Below are 12,855 nucleotides of genomic sequence, written 5' to 3' on the forward strand. Positions count from 1 at the left end.
GTAGGCTGTATCAGTTTATATCTGCCAAGGCCTATGATATCACTGCCTGCATTTTATAGCAAAACACCAAATTTCGTTTCTCATTGTTGCTTCCATCATTTTGGCTCCAGTTTCTCTGAAGCTCTTCAAAGTCCTCTTTGGACCAGAGTCAACCTAAATAACATGTAAATAATTAATCATTTAAATAAATAACATGCCATCTGCAAATAGCAAGTCACTCTGCATGCGGGTTAATAAATATGTTAAATAACCCAGAACGGAGTACAAAACCTTGAGCCACCTACTGCCAACCTTTTGGGGGAAGAAAAGCGGCTACCGGTATTTATGGGAGCAGTGGGATTATAGCTCCATCGACTCTCAATCCTGCTGCTGCGCAAACACAGGAGGGAAAGATGGTCCCCGAGCTCTTTGAGCATTTTTATTTAAAACAGAAGAAATAAAACACAGAACAATGGCAAAGAGAAAGCTGTACTGGCCACTGGGAGAAGCAGCAAACACTGCATGGAGGAAAACACTTTGGAGCCTACGCTTCGTCTTATCTCAGCCCATCTCCATCCTCTGCCCAGGCTCAGGCCACCTCGAGGCACCACTGGAAACAGCCCCACAAATGCTGGATTCCGGGGGGGGCAGGGGCATTTTTTGCCCTAAAGATTCAGGAACAGCCCAATTAAAAAAAAAAAATCACAATTACAGGACTGCAATAGGAAAGTCAACTGCAAAGTATGAAACGCTGAGAGAAAACCCAGAGGGATGATCCAAATGTCTTCTGCAGAGGCCCTGAGCCAGGAGAGACACCGAGGAAGCAGGCATGATAGATCTCTGAAACTGCACCAAAAAAACATCTAGAAAGCACACAAACAGCGATTTTCACTGCCTTTTCCTGCCAAAAAAACCAACCAGTGGACATCAAATTAACCTGGTGACAGCAGGAGGCTTGCAGGGACTTGAAGTTTAAGCAGGTTCAGAAAGCAATTTGTTAAAATTCATGGGAAAGATGCCTCAAAGATTGTACTGAACGCCACAGGGCAGGCTGTGGCTCAGGGGGACAGACCAGGATCCTCAGGGTGGGGGTGACACTGCCTGCCTGCGCCCCCTCCTCTGCCTGCGCCCCTTTCTCTGCCTGCGCCCCCTCCTCTGCCTGCGCCCCCTCCTCTGCCTCTGCCCCCTCCTCTGCAGGGCCCTGCTGCACCCAGCTGCAGCCCGACCCAGCGTGGCTGCTCTCGCCCAAAATAACCCCTGGTTTAAAAATTAATAAGAGATTGGAGGAGGCCTGAGAGAGAAACGGTGCGTCCACAGGATTCACCGGTGGTTAAAGAAAGCACTGAGGCCGCAGACGTGGGGGGGGGGAAGCCAGATCGTATCTCCACGTCCATTTTCATGAGCAGGCAGACCGGGGAGGCGCCTGTTACAGAGGTTTTTTCTGTTAAAAACACCAAACCAACACACACATCCCCCAAAAAAAAGCACCCCTCCACCAAGATCCGAGGGGCTCAGCAGATGACGCTCTGTCGCGGGGTGATTTAAGAGGCGAAGTCCCCCAGCCCCGGGTGGGGTCTCTGGCAGCGCAGAGGAAAACACCCCCAAAAGCCCCACTCGGGGGTGAGCACGGTCCCTCCCTCAGGGGCTGCGGCCGCCCGCTGCAGTGGGGTGCGGTGCGGTGCGGTGCGGTGCGGTGCGGTGCGCGCCGCCGGCAGCCGGGCAGCGCCGCGCCCATCCCATCCCATCCCATCCCATCCCATCCCATCCCATCCCATCCCATCCCACCCCACCGCCGGGCCGCGCAGCAGCCGCGCAAGGGGCCGCCCTCACTTTTTCCAGGCGAAGCGGCGCGGCGGGGGCGGCGCGGCTCGGCTCGGCCCGGCCCATCCCGCCCCGGCGGCGGCGGCGGCGGCGGCAGCAGGAAGCGCGGGGCTGGGGGGGGGGCAGCGCCCACCCCATCCGCCGGGCCGGGCTCAGCGCGGCGCTTCCGCGCGGGTAAGCGGTTGCGCGGGCGTGGGGGAACCGCGGGGGCCGGGCCGGGCCGGGCCGGGCCGGGCCGGGCGGGGCGGGCGCTGGTTACGCTCCCCCGGGGATGCTGCGCTCGCCACCTCCCCCCGCTGCTCACCCCCTTCCCCCCCCACCCCCCCCCCCCCAAATAATTTTCATCTGAAACAATAGGAAATATCAGCATTTGTTTGCAAAGGGGCCGCTGGCGAGGCCGGGCGGCGCGGGGTGAGGGCGGCTCGGCACAATAGGGGCTTTGTCGGGCGGTACAGGGCCCCTCTGTGAGCGGCCGCCGCCAGCCCCGCTCCCCCGCCGCGGCGGCGGCTCCGGGCCCGGGGAGCGCGGGGAGCGGTGGCCTCAGGGGCGCCGGGCAGCGCGGGGAGCGGTGGCCTCAGGGGCGCCGGGCAGCGCGGGGAGCGGTGGCCCAGCGCGGTCGGTGGGGCGGTAGAAAGCACGATCCGAGGCCAGAGGGAAAGCGCCGGCCGCGATTCAAGTCGGTGCCGGTGCGCCGCGGGGCGTTGTTAAATTTGTAGAAGAAGAAACAGCTCTGCTTGTAGCCGGGACATGGAAAAGTCACGAGTAGGTTTCGAGCTCAGGGAACGTGGGGTTGTTTGGGCACTGGTGGTGGTATCTGTAAGAGAAATTATTAAATCGGGGGTCAGGGACCATCTGGAGGCGGGAAGAGGCTCTGCGAGGCCGTGCTCTGTGCTGGGCGCCCGTCTGGTTTCAGTGGTGAGAAACACACATTTGAGCCTTGGGGAGCTCCGTGATTTCTTCATGAGATGAACATCTCGTTCTCTTGCTCTCAGGCACGCCATGGATACGACCGGCCACAGCGTCCTCCTCCTCCAGCAGCTGAACATGCAGCGGGAGTTTGGCTTTCTGTGTGACTGCACAGTTGCCATTGGAGATGTTTACTTCAAAGCCCACAGAGCGGTGCTCGCTGCTTTTTCAAACTATTTTAAGATGATATTTATTCATCAGACGAGGTAAGGACAGACAGCTCTCCTCCTGCCTGTTAACTACTCTGCTCAGCTTTCCCCTTTTTCCCCTTTCTTAAGGTATTAAAGTCTAAAAGAGCATAAGTGGGGATGTTAGATGGTCTGAGATTATTTTCCTAACCCAGCACAAGCCTCGTCTCTCTAAACATTCCCAGTCCAGAATGTGCTGTCCTTTAAAACCACCCTCTTAGTCAGCACACGCCAACATCAGGCCCTGCATTTTGGAGATGAGACATTTGCGTGACCAGAGAAAATAAACATGTAAGTACCACGGTCCTCCTGCAGTGAGACCTCACAGATTGGCAATCTAGGGGTGTGCAGGTACCTCCTGCCCATAAGCAGCGCGTCCATTGCTTTGTGTTAGCTTGTAGGCAAGCTTGCTGGGTGGGACTGTCCCTTCTGGTAGGAACCTATGGGCTTGAAGCAATCGAGAAGCCATAGCCTTATCGCTGTTCTGCGCTTCAGACTCTTGCAGATAAGGCCCGAGACTGAGATCATCAATTTATTTCAAGCTGCTGTTCAGATGCTTCACCTGGCTGGGTCAGGAGTGGTTCTGCAGGTATAACGATGGCGGTGCCAAGGTCTAATCTCGCCTCTGAGCTGGAGCTTGCTGCTTGTAATCGATTAAACCCTTCTCCATTCCCTTTCCTTTTTGAGGGCCGTGGCCCCCAGCACCTTTGCAAGGTAATCGTTCGCCATTGGCCATGTAGCCCTTCGGCTGGAAGTGAGAAGATCAGTTAATTTCCTTTCTGATAGACGTTGTTTACTGACACTTAAGTGCAAAGCTCATAAAGATTACACAGTCGCGGCAGCTGAATTTATTACTTAAGCACACAAGTATTCTTTGCCTCGTATTACTGGAGTGGCACACACCGGTGACGTGTGGCTTGCATGGCATGGCTGCGGTACCGTGCAGCAGCAATTGGCTGTGCAGGCGAGTGACGGGCTGACCGGGGGCCGGCCGCCCTCGTCGTCCCTGGCTGCGGTTGTGTGCACGGTCGTTATAATCGCAGGGATAAACACACGCTCGGGCACTTTGCTGTGCAAACAGGGCACGTGCCCTTCCGCAGGTGTTGGCGGGGAGCGCTGCTGCTTGCGGCCCGGGAGGCAGGCAGCAGCCTGCGCGCTCTCACGGCAAACGGCGAAGCCAACGAGCGGGCAGGTTAGTGAATCGGGACTGTAATTTGGAGCCCTGTATGTACTTAATCATCTGTCTTGTTTCAGCGAATGCATAAAGATTCAGCCTGCGGACATCCAGCCTGACATATTTAGTTACTTGTTGCATATCATGTACACGGGGAAAGGGCCAAAGCAGAGCGTCAGCCAGAGCCGACTGGAGGAGGGCATCCGCTTTCTCCACGCAGACCACCTCTCCCATATCGCCATCGAGATGAACCAAGTGTTCTCCCCAGAGCCCGTCCAGTCTTCAAACTTGTACGGCATCCAGATCTCGACCGCCCACAAACCGGCGAAGGAACGCCTGGGAGCGAAGGAGAATCTGCCCAAGGCGGGCAGCAGGTCCACTGCCCAGGGCGACCACCCGCAGCTCCAGCTCTCTCTGGCCATCGGCCTGGACGACAGCTCCCTCGACCAGCAGGTCGCTCGCCCTTCTGCTCAGCCCACTGCTCTCGCCAAGCCGGTGGAAGAGCGTCCGAAGCTCTCGGTCTCCATAAAGCAGGAGAGGTGCGACTCGGAGCCCGTGGTGTCCCAGAGCTGCACCCCTCCTTCTCCAGAGGTAGCAAGCCCCGTCTTTGCTAAGGCCAGCCTCAAGGTGCACCTGTGTCACTACTGTGGGGAGCGTTTTGACTCCCGGGGGGGGCTGCGGCAGCACTTGCACACCCACGTCTCGGGCTCGCTGCCGTTCGGCGTGCCGGCCTCTATCCTGGAGAGCAGCGACCTGGGGGAAGTCCAGCCTCTGGCTGAGGACAGGGAAGCTGGGGATGGCCACCGGCTCGGGGCCTTCCTTCTCAAGGAGGATGAGCATCAGCTGGAGCATCCGAGCTGCAGTGACCTGGAGCCTCTGCAGATCGGCCAGCTCTCCCTCATCTCCAAGGAGCACGAACCGGTGGAGTTGAACTGTAACTTTTCTTTCTCAAGGAAGAGAAAAATCAGTTGCACCGTCTGCGGCCGCACGTTTTTCCGGAAGAGCCAGCTGCTCGAACACATGTACACGCACAGAGGGAAACAGCACAAATACAGCCGCTGCCAGCGGCTGGAGAGCCCCGCGACCCCCAGGTTTCATCCTTACTGTGACAGCGAGAGCGTGGGGAAAAGCTCCAGTTTATCCCAAGAGCACTTAGATGAATGTATACTGGAGTCGGATCTCATCCAAGAAAGCGTTGATACGATCCTGGTAGAGTAGTTCTCCCCCTGTGTAGCCTTTAGGTGCTGAAACGGGATATTTTGGCATTTACCACCTAGTGAGCGGTGACTTGCCGCAGCTCATTTTCTTCCACCACTGTTCCCATCGCCTCTGAGATAACTGTGGAGAACTGTGTACTTTGATTTGTGTACTTGCCTTTTTACTTCTCTAACTTTTAAACTCAAGCTAATCCCCACCTCAGTCCTTCTTGGAAGCCTCTGTGTAACTCAGTTACATTTTTTGTAAATGTAAACTTACTCCTGCCCTGCTTTACTAGAGTCAAGACTGTGTTGCTGGGTGTGAGGTTTAAACATCGTCTGATACGCTGCACGGTGCCTAGGACTGCTTGTATCCTGTAGAATTGCTGTTCTGAAACTAGATGGAGGGAAATGTAGAGGGAAATGTGTATTGTGTTTCCCAAACAGTTTGGTTATAATTAAAATATATGTCTCAAGGAGATAAATCCTGAAGTTCGTGTTGTGTAACTGCAGTTAATGAATCTCCGCATAAATACATGCGGGAGCCATAAGGCTGGTCTTTTCAAGGGAACTGGTGGCGTTGCCGTAGGGGTGGCAACCTTTGCTTTGACAAGCCCTGGCGTCCTCATCAGTACAATCTTCTAAATTTCCTTTTTAGACTCAAGTGGAGTCTAAAAGTGCACCCTTTTTTCCTCATTCCCACTCCTCCCTTGTCAAGCGCTACTGCATGAGCAGAGACAAATTTTAATGCCCCTCTTGGACCAAGTCCCATTATTGGACTGTATTTTCTCTGCATGGAGGAATGAAAGCTGTAAAAGTGTCCTCTCCTGTCGGAGAGGAGGCACATAAGTCTTTACAGGATTAAATGCCACATATGGATTTTCTCATGGAAAATGATTTCTGACTCTATAAACAGCTTGGAGCAAACACATTCTTAAATATTGCAATCTGTATATTTGCTAAGAGCAAACATATAATGTGCTATTTCTTCTCTGCTTATGGAGACACCATAAAATGGTAAAATGCAAGCTTTTTGCCTTTCATTTATCATTACTTGATATCTGAAGAGTAATAACTTATCCAAGAGGAGTTTAAAATTGTATGTGTTCCTCCTGGATTCGTGTTTTGTCCCTCTGTATTTTTCACCTGAGATACCCCAGGCTTCCAACCAGATGGGCTCCAACCCATCCCTCAGCAGATGCTCCTAATCAGAAGGCCCCAAGGAGGCACATGAAGTTCTTACAGCGCAGTTTCTTTCGCAGCGAAGAGCGAAAGCCTTGCGAGCTGCTCCCGTAATCTCATTACCCAGTTTTTGAGAAGCTGGAGGCTCCCTGCCAGTCCTGGTGGAGTTGAGTCATTGCCTTCGGAAAGGGGGAGCCTGAACAATGGTGAGAACAGTTTATTGTCAAAATGCCCACTCCAAAGCTCTTTGTAGTCAGGACCCTTGAGCTGTCTTCTTTGAAACTGTCCTGGAGCAAGAGCTGCAATTAAATCGCTGCTGAATTAAAAGACCATCTGAGGTCTTCGTAAAGGCGGCTGCTGCTTCTCCTGGGCAGGGAGCTGCACACTCCAGGGGATGGATTGGCCACTGAGGGCTGCCAAATTGTGTTTTAAGACAAAGGGAAAAAACAAACAGCCTGTGAGCCTGCCCGGATGATGTTACAAAATGCACGCTGTGGTTTGGTGTGTGCTCGCCTGCGAGACCGAGTGCTCCTCTCGCTGTGTGTACCCATTAAGGCCGCGCTGGTGTGAAAGGATTTTAACTCTGCTTAAAAAGCCTTTCTTTAAAACAAGCAAACAAACAAACAAACAAAGAAAACCCTGCCGACATCCAGGCCTGCAAACGCACGGAGCGAGTCTCCTGGAGTGTTTCCTAGAAGAGAGTCTTCTGGGTCTCTCCCAGGGCTAACGGCATCAGCGAAATCACATCCCGCACAGACCACTTATAACTAGGGCAAATGCCCTCCAGCTTACACTGACCTCTATTTCTACATGACGGTTAAAAAAAAGTTAAAATGGCGTTTTATAGTCATTCCCTCGTTACGTGTGACACTGTACTGAGTGGGCTGGCTTCTCCGGGCGCTGCTTCCTTCATTTGGGTTCCTACCTTTAATGTAAGAACAGAGAGGAGCGAGTGTCTGCTGGGTTGGGTATAGCTGTAGAAAACGGCTAAAAGTGACTTTTCAGACTATTGAGTAAGTAGACACGAGCACCTTGGAACTTCAACTAGACGCCTAACTTGCCTGAACTAATTGATATTGAAAGTCAAACAGCTCTTGATATCTCTGCAAAGATAAGGGGCAGTGGTAACAGAGCTCGGTGTTGGGGACAGCATCTCTGGGACATGCTGCTCCTCTTCAGATTTGTGGCCAGGATTGTTTTGCTCACTTGGCCATTAAAAGGGAGCTTTAATGAAAGCTGCGAGCTCGGGTAGGAGATCCAAATGTTTATCAGTGTATGTCTTGTAGGAGCGGCTCCATTGTACTGACTGCAAATACAGCAGTAAAGCTGAAGTCGTACTGAAATCAGCACTGCATTCATGTACGTGTTCAGTACGTCTTTGAAAAGTTACAACTGTAAGTGATCTGTTTTTAGTTGCCCCGCCACTTTTTAGGGTGCACTTTAGCTAAGCTTTGCGGTACTGAACATCTGTGACATCAAACGTCTGCGAAAGGCAGTTTTTGCATCACTTGCAATCCAAGACATGCATTTTCAGCAGTTTTCTACTGCAAACGTTAAAGCGCTGTTATAATTAAAGCAGTAGGAAAAGCCTGAGAGACAGAAGTCATCAGCTCTGAGTTACGTTAACTTGAAAACATCATTCTTTCTAAGTCTTATGAAGAGAAAATAATTTTAGAAGACAGTTATGTTTGCTAAGCAAGGGCAGCAGCTGCTCCTGGATACATCATAAGAGGTTTTATTACTGTGTGTAGAAGACACTTGAATTACCGAGTGCTTAACCTTTATGCCAGTGCGTGCTCGAAAATCTGCCTGACTTGCACAGCTGCGCCCGGTGAATATTCATTTCTTGTGGGTTTTTTTTTTTCATTAAAACGTAACAGAATTTGTCACAGTGTGCAGGATAATGATACTGGTGATTCCTTCCAGATATCCGATTGGTTGATAAATGCACATGGGTTTGGGCAAGGAAAGCCCCAGGGTGGTGACACTTGAAGGCTGGCAGTCTAAAAGCTCCAGGGGATGCCCAGAGCTTTGCCCTGCGCCGCGAAGGGGTCCCAGAGTCAAGGGTGCAGAGCTGACGAACCACAGGCGTTGAGGTGCCTTGTCTGTGGGCTCTGCAGCTCATGTTTTATGAAAACAGGGGAAGACAGGGGCTCAGACCCCAAAGCCCTGTGGCGTGAGCAGACTCCTTGTCCAGCTCAAGTTAACCTCTGACGTGCCAGTAAGTGCTGCAGTGGCTACCATCACTTTCACATGTATCCGGGCACTGGCCTGAGCGTGCCACCTGTAGGTTAGGTGGCTTAATGACCAAAGCACGCTAAACAATTTCAAGATCAGTATTTTGAAATATTTTTAGTGCTCTGATGCTGAACAGGCCGGGTCCAACAGGGGCCATGTTTCTTGGGGCTGCTTAGGGTGTAGTAAAGGATGTGGAGGAAAGGGTGTTTATCCCCCCTTGCAGCATGGGGTGTAGTTATTTTACCGAGAAACTTGCTTTTCACCACCTGCAGTGCTGGCTGGAGGTGCCATTTGGTAGCACTTGTGCAACAAAAAAGTTAGGCCAAACTTCTCCTACTTTACCAGTGCCAGAGGAGGGAGATCTCAATGCCTGCTACTTGCACAAGTCGTTCTTAAAAGGTAACCCATCCTCTCGCAACGTTCACCTGCAAACGTTTGGATTTTACCTCTTCCACCTTGAATTTTTGGGCGGCTGGGGCAGAGCGATGCCAGCACTTGCCCGCTGGCTGCCCAGGAGGTGATGCTGATGGCCGGGCCATGCTCGCCCCGTCTCCACGCAGGATAAAAAACCCTTCAGCTCACTTTACCTTGGGCACAGACTGGCATTACAACATGTGTCTTCAGCCATCTGGCTACACCAGCTATTCGGGCAGGCTCTTCGTTTGCATCTCATCTGTCAAATCACTGCAAAATCGGGTGGCAGCAGCACGCAGGGCTGCGCAGGGGCCGACAGCCTGGCTGTGGGTGCAGTGCCCCTCACCAGAGGGGTTTGGGGCATTTGCGCACAGTGAGAAGGTTAAAAAGGGAAATTTGCTGTCAAGATGTAAACCTGAAGCAGTGAGCATTGCAGTTAAAAACAAAACCATGACAGAAAGCTAGCACAAGCTTTCTACAAAGAGTGCGATGCTGATACCCAATAATTTTCTGCTATTTTGGAGGCAGAAGGTATAAATCCCGTGTAAGCAAAGCCTTCAGAAGTGCGGTGAAAAGCGATCTCAGCGTATGCAATTCAGCATCATTGAGTGGGACCATGAGCTATCAGTGGCCAAGGCAGGAGGTTTCTTCTTGGCTTGTTAAAACCCTCCCACGGCAATCTGCCAACATCAGTTCATGTCATACCACTGCAATCACCTTCAGCTTTGCTGTTTAATAAACCCCATCCTTTTCCTTCCCCATCTTGCCATGGTTTGCCAAAAAGGACTGCAACTGAGTGGGCTTCCCAGAAGTCCAGCGCCAGGAAAATATCTTCTGAGCAGTAAGAAATAGGGAGGAAAAAGGTAATGAGGATGGATCTGCCCTAAATTATGTGCCAGTTAGATATTTACAACCAGAGCTGTGTCAGGACTGAATTCCCCGAGATGCAATCACAGCATTTACAGAATTTGCATGTTTCATTAAGAAGAAGTAATGCCACAACTTCAAAAGCAGCCTAAGAGAGGAAATGTTTCCAGTAACTATCCTAAACCAGACGCTGTACCCTCAGAACAAAGGCGCAGCAAAGCTCAAAACCTTGTCTGCTGAATGAGGCTGGTTTTCACCTGAGCTGAGATGCCCCTGGGAAGCTTTGCAGGGCTTGGGGCAGCACAGCAGACGCACCAGGGCAACGCTGCCAAAGGCTTCCACTGGCAGTCGGGCAAATTTTAGTCCATGTCAACCTTCCTGTTTCTGGGACAAATGGTGTAAGAAAACAAGGTGTAAAGCCCTCTGTCCCTCCAGGTACTGGCTTTGCAACCCACCGTTTGCAGGATGTAAACCCAGCTATAGGCACTGGGGAGGGAAACCAGAGCCGTGAACCATCGGGGGTGATGCAGGGGGAGAAACCTCATGGTAGGCAGAAGCACGGCATCAACCATCCACCCAGGTGTCGGCGCCAGCGCCAGGCGTGCAGCCCCGCCAAGCTCCGGCCGAAAGCGCCGCCGTGCCGGGGGTGGAGGCTGATGCTCAGCGTCACCCCTCTTTCCCCGCAGCCATCCCGGGAGGGACCCGCTCCAGCAGCGGTCGCCTCCGCCATCCCGCAGCAATGCCGGACCCAGCAGAGCAGGCGCCGAAGCCTGTCATTAAGGGCCGAGCATCTCCTACCAGCCTCTGTTTATCCCAGCGTTGTGGTTGTGAGCCACTTACTCATCGCGTTAATGAGCAGGGTGCAGGTGTGCATTCCTGTTGTGCCTGTTGCACATGCCTGCCGGCCCCGCGCTGGCGAGCCAGCCCGTCCCCCAGCCCGCTGCAGCGTGCCCGCAGGCTCGCAGCTGCTCTACAAAAACTTCAGGGAGATTCGGAACGAGAGGCTCGCAGCGCTTGGGCCTTCCCTGCCTTGCTCCGGCGAGCAAACCAAATGCAAATTCAGTTGCGGGCTGTCTGGGCTGCGATGAAGCGCGGCGCAGCATCCGCCCGCGCAGCAACGCCGGCGCCCGACGCCTTGGTGCAGCGTCAGCCCGGGGGAGCTTCTGGCAGGCAGAAAGCAAGCGGCTGAGGCTGCTGGCAGGAGAAAGGGGATGCATGGCTCCTCCTCCTCCCCGGTGGGGATGCTCCAAAGCACCGTAGGAGTCGGAGTACATGCGCTTCCCACCCAGCTGCCATCTCGCCCATCTCTCATCACACGGAGCTGTCACGGCACTGAGCCTTGACGCATCAGCACCCTCAGCCTCGTGTCTTCATTAAAATGGCAAACAGTGAGAGCAAACGTGACACGAACAACTGCCGGTAGATCGCAGAGGTGACATCCCTCTCAAGATTAAAATTTGCTCTCTGGGACAATGGCAAAGTGGTGCTTGGTGTGCCCCTGCACTGGTAAGGGCCTGTGGTGGGTTGACCCTGGCTGGACACCAGGTGCCCACCGAAGCCGCTCTGTCACTCCCCTCCTCAGCTGGACAGGGGAGAGAAAATAAAACGGGATGCTTGTGGGTCGAGATAAGGACACTCAGCAATTACCATCATGGGTGAAACAGAGTCAACTCGGGGAAATTAATTTATTGCCAATTAGAAGTCAAGAGTAGGGTAATGAGAAATAAAACCCAAATCTTAAAACACCTTTCCCGCGCTCCTCCCTTTGTCCCAGGCTCAACTGTACTCCCGATTTCTCTACCTCCTTCCCCCGGAGTGTCCCAGGGGCATGGGGAATGGGGATTGCAGTCAGTTCATCTCACATTGTCTCTGCTGCTCCTTCCTTCTCAGCGGGAGGACTCCTCACACGCTCCCCATGCTGCAGCATGGGGTCCCTCCCACAGGAGGCAGTCCTCCATGAACTTCTCCAATGTGAGTCCTTCCCAGGGGCTTTAGTGATTCATGAACTGCTGCAGTGTGGGTCCCTTCCACGGGGTGCAGTCCTTCAGGAACAGACTGCTCCAGCGTGGGTCCCCCGCGGGGTCACAAGTCCTGCCAGCAAACCTGCTCCAGCGTGGGCTCTTCTCTCCATGGGTCCACAGGTCCTGCTGGAGCCTCCTTCAGGCATCCACCTGCTCTGGCGTGGGGTCCTCCACGGGCTGCAGGTGGATATGTGCTCCACCATGAACCTCCATGGGCTGCAGGGGTCAGCCTGCCTCACCATGGTATTCACCACAGGCTGCAGGGAAACCTCTGCTCCGGCACCTGGAGCACCTCCTCCCCCTCCTTCTTCACTGACCTTGGTGTCTGCAGAGTTGTTTCTCTCACTGCTTTCTCCTGGTTGCTGTTATTCCCCTTCTTAAATGCGTTATCACAGAGGCATTGTCACTGTCGCTGATGGCCTCGGCCTTGGCCAGAGGGTCCGTCTCGGAGCCATCAGGCATTGGCTGTATTGGACCTGGGGGAAGCTTCGAGCAGCTTCTCACAGATGCCACCCCTGTAGCCCCCGGCTACCAAAACCTTGCCACACAAACCTAATACAGGATTTGGTGCTGGAAAGGCACCACCTGAAAGGACACCAGTACCTGCAGAAGGGACCCTGCTGGGGCACCCGCTGTGGCGGGGGAGAAGGGTCTCCTCTTCCAGAATAAAGAGGTTTGAAAGGATAATCTCTGATAAGTCTAACTTACGGTGTGACTGCCAGTCAGCTCTAGCGACAGATGATACTTTCATCTTACCAATTTGAATTGCAAAACATGTTTTCTTAACGTCTCCCCCCCGTTTTGTATGC

The 12,855-nt window shown here is 53.3% G+C and overlaps 2 protein-coding genes across 5 annotated transcripts in view; one reads left to right on the top strand and one right to left on the bottom strand.

Moving 5' to 3' along the window:
• The window catches only part of ZBTB1 (zinc finger and BTB domain containing 1), a 29,820-nt gene extending 27,874 nt beyond the window's left edge, over window positions 1–1,946 (bottom strand). The window contains exon 1 of the mRNA XM_063333503.1: window positions 1,810–1,946. The gene's annotated coding sequence lies outside the window, so the exon portion shown is untranslated. The remainder of the gene's footprint in view (window positions 1–1,809) is intronic.
• ZBTB25 (zinc finger and BTB domain containing 25) lies at window positions 1,840–5,809 on the top strand. Of its 4 annotated transcripts, none has more exons than XM_063333507.1 (3): window positions 1,840–1,974; window positions 2,793–2,972; window positions 4,209–5,809. In XM_063333507.1, exons 2-3 carry the CDS (start codon window positions 2,800–2,802, stop codon window positions 5,344–5,346), a joined length of 1,311 nt encoding a protein of 436 aa, XP_063189577.1. In that variant the 5' UTR covers window positions 1,840–1,974; window positions 2,793–2,799; the 3' UTR covers window positions 5,347–5,809. The 4 variants fall into 4 exon arrangements, with proteins under 4 accessions (XP_063189577.1, XP_063189578.1, XP_063189579.1 ...); XM_063333508.1 differs by lacking the exon at window positions 1,840–1,974 and adding an exon at window positions 2,406–2,562; XM_063333509.1 differs by lacking the exons at window positions 1,840–1,974; window positions 2,793–2,972 and adding an exon at window positions 2,984–3,543.
• The last annotated feature ends 7,046 nt before the right edge of the window (window positions 5,810–12,855 follow it).

Source organism: Chroicocephalus ridibundus, chromosome 4 (genome assembly GCF_963924245.1).
Source record: "Chroicocephalus ridibundus chromosome 4, bChrRid1.1, whole genome shotgun sequence".
NCBI lineage: Eukaryota > Metazoa > Chordata > Aves > Charadriiformes > Laridae > Chroicocephalus > Chroicocephalus ridibundus.

Bases quoted from the DNA above. Each gene is read 5' to 3' on its own strand.
- ZBTB25 (XM_063333507.1), top strand. From the start codon at position 2,800: ATGGATACGACCGGCCACAGCGTCCTCCTCCTCCAGCAGCTGAACATG. The intron at 2,973-4,208 runs GTAAGGACAGAC...GTCTTGTTTCAG, and splicing joins ATATTTATTCATCAGACGAG to CGAATGCATAAAGATTCAGC.